This window comes from Chironomus tepperi, unplaced genomic scaffold (assembly GCF_022539635.2).
Source record: "Chironomus tepperi strain 1889 unplaced genomic scaffold, CSIRO-AGI_Ctep_v1 contig_359, whole genome shotgun sequence".
Classification (NCBI taxonomy): domain Eukaryota; kingdom Metazoa; phylum Arthropoda; class Insecta; order Diptera; family Chironomidae; genus Chironomus; species Chironomus tepperi.
In genome coordinates, this window is record NW_027226481.1 from 2970980 (window position 1) to 2979181 (window position 8202).

Below are 8202 nucleotides of genomic sequence, written 5' to 3' on the forward strand. Positions count from 1 at the left end.
GAGACATTTTGAGGTGTTAAAGTGATGGATTAATACAACTGTGGATATGAATAAAATTAAAGCTTTAAAATGCTGATTTGCTCAATTTTCTCGAATTTGAACCAATTTGCTCAATTTTTGAATCAATTTGCTTAATATTTGAACAAATTTGCCCAATTTTTGAACTAATTTGCTAAATTTTTGAACCAATTTGCTCAATTTTGGAACCAAGTTGCTCAATTTTTGAACATATTTGCTTAATTTTAATCCAATTTATTCAAATTTGAACTGATTTGCTCAATTAGAATTCAATTTGTTGACTTAAATTGAGCAACAACTCCAAAAATGCGCTTCCACCGATCCATCATCTCCCAAAGCTATTACCAACTCCAACAAAATATTTCCAGCATGCCATCCCGACATACACAACACACCACATATTTTTTCAGTTCCTCAAAGTGGAAATAGTTGGATAAAATAACTTTTTTTCTGCTGCTGCACTGTCTGCGACTACACACACACCAAATATCTCAGCTCCGTTAAAGCTATTTACTTGTTTGCTCTCTAGACGACGTAAAGAGGAAGAAAAATGCAGCAATGTGACAGTTCTGTGGTGTTTTAAAAATGGAAGTAGCAAAAGAAGAAGAGAAAGTGCACGAAAAATTGTGATAAAGCTTATTGTAAACATGACATTTCTGTATTCTGGTGCTGTGAATATTTACTCGACGCTTTTGGAAGCTTTTTTAAAAAAACTAAAAGTTAAGGGAAAGTTGGGTATGAGTGTTAATAGATGTGTGTAAATGAAGAGAAAAATGGTAAAAATTTGCATTTTTTATAAAGGTTAAGTAAAGAGAAATGTGTACAGTCATGTCGTATGGAGTTTTAAAAAATTGTTAAAGTTTTATGAAGTTTGTGGATAGTTGAAGGGGATTTTTGATTGCAGTTTTGTTGTGTCGCAATTTTTTATCAATTTTTGATGATTTAGTGTCGCGTTTTTGATGTAAGCAGACAGTTATTAGAGTTGAGATAGAGATTACGAGTGTCGCTTGTTAGTTCCGAGTAGCAAATCATAAAAAATGGAATCTTAAAGGGTTGTATTGACCTTAAAAGACAAAAATACAGCTTTTAAGTACTGTTGTGATATTGCTGTACCATCAAAGCATGCTCTTTGCCTGTTGAGGTATGGAATTAGGTCAGATCTGCAGTTTGGAGTCAGGACCACAAAGTTGGAACTTCATTGGTTCTACAGACTCCCAAAATGATGCCAACTCTGCAAAACTGCTATGTAATTTGAAGCATTATGTTGTTTATTATCCAGAATAGCTTCTAAATACAATATTGGGTGCTGTGTGTACCTCTAAAGTTATTAGCCATGTATTTAAACTGGATAAAACCTATTCCAGACCCTACTCTTAAACCATACAAATTGATATGATTTGAACTATGGAGCAGGTCCAGAATTTTACATGTTATTGGAAATTGGCTGACAGAAACCAGTAATGGATTCAGATTTAGATGTCATCTGAGGAAGGACATGACTTACAAATGATATTTATGAGCAGAAAAGTAAACAAAAGGGGTCCAGAGTATAGGTAACCTCTAGAAAATACAGTTAGTTCATACCTCAGACGCAGTTTCTCAAATTCTGGAATGCAAAATACAGTATCGGACAACATGCCATGAATATCAGTATCTGGAGCTTAAACTTTAGAATCAAAACCATCCACAATGAAATAAAATTCTTCAATTTTCTGAAATTTTAGTAATTTATGCCTCAAAAAATGCCAAAACTAGACCAAAAATCTGTTCCATATCTGCATCATATCTAAAATACAAACACCAATTAAGTCATGTAATTTTATATTAAGCATTTATATATGAAGAGCAAAAATTCTCATTGAATATCATCATTCCAAGCATTTTACTGCATCTATCGAATTAAGAACATAAAATAAAATATAATATTCATAGATATTTGCAATGATTCCCATCGGGAGGTCAAATTTACATTGCAAAAAAATAAAAAAAATTTTTCATAAACTTTCGTATTTTCATTTTATTTCAGTTTTAGTTTTATTAATCTCAAACAGCTCATATTTTTCCCATAGTTTCTCCATCTTCTGTTTATTTATTCATCTCATATTTGAATTTTTGCTGTTTTTCTATCTCGTTTTATTATTCATTCTAAGAGTTATTCTCCTCTTTATTATGATGGACGTCAAGAGATTTTTTCATTTTATTTCTTATTTTCCATTACAAATGTTAATTAATTTAAATCTGATAATTGGATTTTTTACTTTTGCTAGGGAAAAAAAAATTTTGATTTTGAAGGAATTTAAATTGAAAAATTAAAATAAAAAATTGTTATAAATTATTTTTTGGTTCTATTCTGTCAATTATAATTAATCTAGTGTTAGGTTCCGAGCTGTATATGACATTTTGTTTTGAAAAAGTAAGTCAAATTGAATGTAAAATCGTGTTTATATGAATGCAGTTCTAAAGCATTTACTTTTGATTGAATTAAACTCAAAGCAATGACTCAGTTTTGAGTCAAGGTTGAAGCATTGACTCAGATTTGTGTCCAGTTCGAAGCATTGACTCAGATTTGTGTCCAGTTCGAAGCATTGACTCAGATTTGTGTCCAGTTTGAAGCATTGACTCAGAATTGTGTCCAGTTCGAAGCATTGACTCAGATTTGAGTCAAAATTGAAGCATTGACTCAGATTTGTGTCCAGTTCGAAGCATTGACTCAGATTTGTGTCCAGTTCGAAGCATTGACTCAGATTTGAGTCAAAATTGAAGCATTAACTCAGTTTTAAGTCAAATTCAAAGCCTCGACTCAGATTTAGGTCAATATTAAATTCCGACTCAATTGTGAGAAAATATTAAAGCAACGAGAGTGTAATTTAAAGTAATGATTCAGTTGAGAATCAATTATAAAGCATCGACTCAGTTTTAAGTAAATCTTGAACCAAAGACTCAGTTTTGAGGCAATATTGAAGGATAGACTCAAATGTGGAACACTATTAAGACAATAATTCAGTTTTGAGCAAGTTTTGAGTCAATTTTAAAGCAACGGCTCAGTTTCGAGTTAAACTTAAAGTACCGATTTAGTTTTGAAACAATGCTAGAGCAACGACTAAGCTTAAAGTCAATTTTAAGGCAATGACTCAATTTAGATTCAATTTTAAAGCAATGAATAAATTTTAAAGCCACGACTCAGTTTAAAGTCGATTTTAAAGCAACGACTCATTCTGAGTCAATCTTCAAGTTGTCTTAAAGCGTCGATTTAATTTCAAAGCTCTGTATCATTCAAAAAACCAAAACAAAAGCTTTCAATCTAAATTTAGAACCATCATATTTTTGTATCCATAAAAAGAAATCAATTCCAGTCACATACAGCTCGGAACTACAACAACAATAATAAAAAAAAGCAAACTTTTTTCGTCCATAAAAAATTCATTTCCCGCATTATATCTTCATGTTCCTAAACTGTCCTAATGCCTCACATATTTTCCTATTCAATTGTTTTCCATGCATTGTGTCGAGTTCATTTATTAAAATAATTTCAGCTCGTTCGAGACACTTGATAGCATCCATTATAGTCTGTGGGATATAATTCAGCTGACGTCTATGCATTTCCACAATCGCATTAAATTTTTCATATAATATAACAGCCGTGTAAATGGACAATCGAATTGTATATGGATCTAATAGCATAACAATTTGAAGTAAATCGTCACAGAAGCGTAATTTTCGCATGAGATGCTTCTCATCTATTGTCTCAATAGGATAATCACGATGATTGCCATACAATTGAATTAGTGTATGTTTCAATGTGAACATGTGATAATGATTTTGATGTAAAAACATTGAAAGTTTATCCATAAGTGTCTCAATAGCTGGTACAGTTGCCTCCTTTTCAATCGTATGATCAATTTCATCACTCATTTTAACCATTAAATCTGCTATCTCATTGCCATTTACACGTGCTGGACATTTATCACATGCCCATTCACTTGATTCACCATTGAGTGGCTTTATTGGAACTTGAATGCCATCACATGCAATACCATCCATACCAATGCATTTTAATGATGATAAATTTGATCCTAATTCGATTGAATCAGAGCATCTTATACAGGAACATGTTATATATTTCATATTTCTTAACTGTTGTTGTCGCATTTGTGTACCCGACAGTATATTACTATAACAGGTTGCGATATGTTCACCTTTCTTTATGTCACGTGCTGCACGCACCGTCAGCTTGAATCCATTTCTTTTATCAAATAAAAAGTGACAGTTTGGTACACATGAATGTTCTACCGTACATCCGATGGCATATAAACCTGAAAATATATAATGTATAAGAATGAGTATTGTAAGTTGGAAATTAGCAAAGCTTGCAAATGTCATCATCAATTTTAAACATGTGTCTTTTTTGTGTGTGTTCCTTTACATCGTACCGACTGTGTAGAAGAAAACAGGATGAGAACGAAGGAAGGCTTGAAAATTGAGAGAATTTTATTTCTTATGTAAAATAATTTTTAGAGCATGTAACTAGAGACAATTACTTGTTCAATTGATGTTGTAGGTTGTCAAGGACATTAATTTAATGGTGTATTGAACTTTTGTATTGATTTTTGGTGCTTTATTGGAGATTTTTGTGGAAGATGTGTTCAGTTGTGACCTGATTTAGATGAATAAGTGTAGGTTAAGCTCAATTTGAGAGAATATGTTCAGTTCTAGTCAAATTTAAAAGGATAAGATCAGTTTGATTCACATTCAGAAGGATAAGTTCAGTTTGGAGCAAATGCAGAAGGATAATTTCTGTTTGAGCCAAATTCAGTAGGACGAGTTCAGTTTGAATCATATTCAGAAGGGTATGATCAGTTTGAGTCAAATTCAGAAGGATAAGTTCAGTTTGAATCAAGTTCAAGAGCTCAGTTTTAATCAAATTTAGAAGGATAAGTTCAGTTGTAATCAAATCCAGAAACACAAGTTCAGTTTGGAACAAATTTAACAGGTTGAGTTCAATTTGAGACAAAATAAAAAGGATAAGTTCAGTTTGGTACTGATTCAAAAGGATAAGTTCAGTTTGAGACATATGCAGAAGAATAAGTTCAGTTTGGGAACCAATTCAAAAGGATACGTTCAATTTGAGTCAAATTCAGAAGGATAAGTTCAGTTTGAGACCAATCCAGAAGGACAAGTTCAATTTGAGTCAAATTCAGTAGGATAAGTTCAGTTTGAGACAAATTCAGAAGTATATGTTCAGTTTGAGTCAAATTCAAAAGGATAAGTTCAGTTTTACTAAAATTCAAGAGGATAAGTTCAGTTCAGCAGAATTAAATCAAATTTGATCTTCAAGCATTAAAGCTCTCTGTTCACCAAACTATGTATGCCTCATAATACTGAATTAAACATTTACGTGACCTCGCAATGTCGACATTATCATGAAAATTCATTCTGAGAAAAAACAACACTAACCAGCTTTTCATGATAAGATGTCCTAACCATCATCGCATAATCTTAGACAAAACATCACCGAAACAGCCATAATAATAAAGTTTAGTCACTCAAGGGCCATTAAAATTACAGCACAAAACAAATGACGAAAATAATATGTATAACATCCTTACATTCTATCCATATTACATAACAAGTATAAAAAAAAAAGTTTATTTAAGCCTTACATTATGCTATAGCTTCAAACACGTTACCTGCTACTTCATTATTTGCTGTAAGATACACAGCATTACTTTCAATGATGCCATAAATTCTTTTTAAAGTTTCACGATCTTTAAGCGGTAGCGAAAGTTTGTCCAACTTTTCCGCATCATCTTTTGTGGGTTTGAGGAAGTTCTTCTCTAAGTAATCAATCTGCTTACTGGATTCACTGTAAATGCATGAGAATAATGGGGAAGTAAAATTTTACACTGTTGTTGAGTGTGAGATTTTGGTTTTGCAGTGGATGGACATCCTTATTCTATAAGAATCAGCATTTTTGAAAATGACTAAAATTTTGAATTTTTGAAAACCGTTACGATTTGAATTTTTGAAAACCGTTAGAATTTAAAATTTCAAAAAATTGTTAACATTTGAATTTTTGAAATTTGAATTGTCGAAAACCGATAAAATTTGAATTTAAAAAGACCGTCAAACATGAAATTTTTAAAAACCGTTAAGATTTAAAATTTTAAAAATCGTTAAAATTTAAATTTTTAAAAATCGTTTGAATTTGAATTTTTGAAAACGATTAAAATTTAAATTTTGGAAACCGTTAAAATTTGATTTTTAAAATACTTTAGAATGTGAATTTTGAAAACCGTTAGAATTTGAATTTCAAAAATAATTACAATTTGAATTTTGAAAATCGTAAAATTTTGAATTTTTGAGAACCAGTAAAATTCGAGTTTTTTGTAAACTGAAAAATTTAAATTCCTAAAAATCGTTAAAATTCAAATTTTTAAGTACCAAGGTTCCCAATGTATCCCGAATGTCCATCCCCTGCCTCGAAAAAATTATTCTCGATTTATGAGCTAAAAATCTTAAACGAAAAACTTTTCATTAATGCCTACATCTCCTTACACAAAATTCATCGTATCTTTACGGTCTTCAACATGCCCTTCCAACTGTATCAACTGTTCAAACTTTTTCGGATGACGTATTTGTAGGAGTAAGCATTTCATTGCAAATAGAACATCTGTACGAAAGTAATCTCTTATGGCACTATAATCACTATCGCATTGTATGCCTAATCCACTTTTCAGGAATGAGCATTCGATGTCGTGTAATTTGGGATTATTTAAGCCTATACAATCATGTTTACAGCATGGCCATTTACACGATGGACAACGATGAGTAAGCATTCTTATGGGCTCAAAACATCCAACGCAATTGAACGTGCTGTTTGTTGTGAAGAGATCATAGCTCCAATCAGGTCCAATGACAAGTGGATTTTCGGTAAATATAACCGTACCGGCACGAATGTCACGTGATGCTTCAACAAAATTGCTGAATTTCTCATTTGATGAGATCTAAAATGATTGGATATAAATTTGTGAATGGTTTGGGGACTTGAGGTAGTTTAATACTCACTTTATAAGCCTTACAATTTGATTTGTGAATCTTCCAATGCTGCTTTTGATGCTCTGGCGAGCAGTAAGACACTTCCTCACATGATGAACAAATTTTCAAATTTCTACTTTTTCTACAAACCGCACAGCATTTATGTGATTTTTTTGAGTCCATTTGGGGTGTATTAATAGCCTTTTTTGGGAAGCTCAATGTGCTCTCGGTAATGAAAAATTTAATTTTTTAACTGTCAAATTAATTTTGAAGTGATAATTATGAAAATTCAATTTTTTATTAAATTTTATTAAAATGTACTAAGTCAAATCACGCACAAAAGAGAAAACTTTAATTAACCTCCGACTGCCGACTTGGATCTCAGCCGACTGAATATTTTTTTTTTGTTCTAAAATGTCTATTTTCTGTGATTTACTTTAACATATTTTATGTTTTAGGGGTTTTATTGGTTTTTTTTATTTTTTTTTTAATTTTTATTACTGATGGCTAATTACTAATTTATTTTAAAATTTTAAAAATTTTAAGAAATTTTAAAAAAATTTAAATAACCTGAAAATTATAAAAATATGCAAAAAAATTTAAAATTTTAAAAGTAATTTAAAATATAAATTTTTTAAGGATTAAAAAATTCAAAATTTTAAAAGATTTATAGATTTAAAATTTTAAAAGATTTATAAATTTAAAATTTTACGATTTAAGAATTTTACCTAATTTTTTAAAAAAAATAGTTGTTACCTTTTTAAAGGAATTGAAACTTTTTAAAGATTTTCTTTTAAATAATTTTGAATTTTTTTAGAAAAGTAATTTTTAAACTTTAATTTTTTTTTGAAGAATTAAAGAGAATTTCATATATAATTTGATTAAATTTGAAAAAATTAGTTCAAAATTTATTACCTATTTTATAAAATTCAAAATTTAAAAGAAAATTTAAAAATTTCAAAAAATTAAAAATTAAGAAAATTAAGAAATTTGGAAAATTCAATAAATTTTAAAAATTAAGAAAATTAAGAAATTTGGAAAATTCAATAAATTTTAAAAATTCAAGAACTTTAAAAATTTCTAGAAATTTGAAAATTTCAACAAATTTAATAATTCAAGAATTTTAAAAAGTTCAAAATTTAAAAGATA

General features: G+C 29.9%; 1 protein-coding gene across 1 annotated transcript; it reads right to left on the reverse strand.

Moving 5' to 3' along the window:
- Positions 1 to 3450: 3450 nt before the first annotated feature.
- On the reverse strand, positions 3451 to 7236 carry LOC139095073 (SET domain-containing protein SmydA-8-like). The gene is made up of 4 exons (XM_070646321.1): positions 7084 to 7236; positions 6574 to 7022; positions 5706 to 5881; positions 3451 to 4331 (listed from the first exon to the last, which is right to left on the reverse strand). The coding sequence occupies exons 1-4, from the start codon at positions 7234 to 7236 to the stop codon at positions 3451 to 3453; spliced, it is 1659 nt and encodes a 552-aa protein (XP_070502422.1).
- Positions 7237 to 8202: the final 966 nt, after the last annotated feature.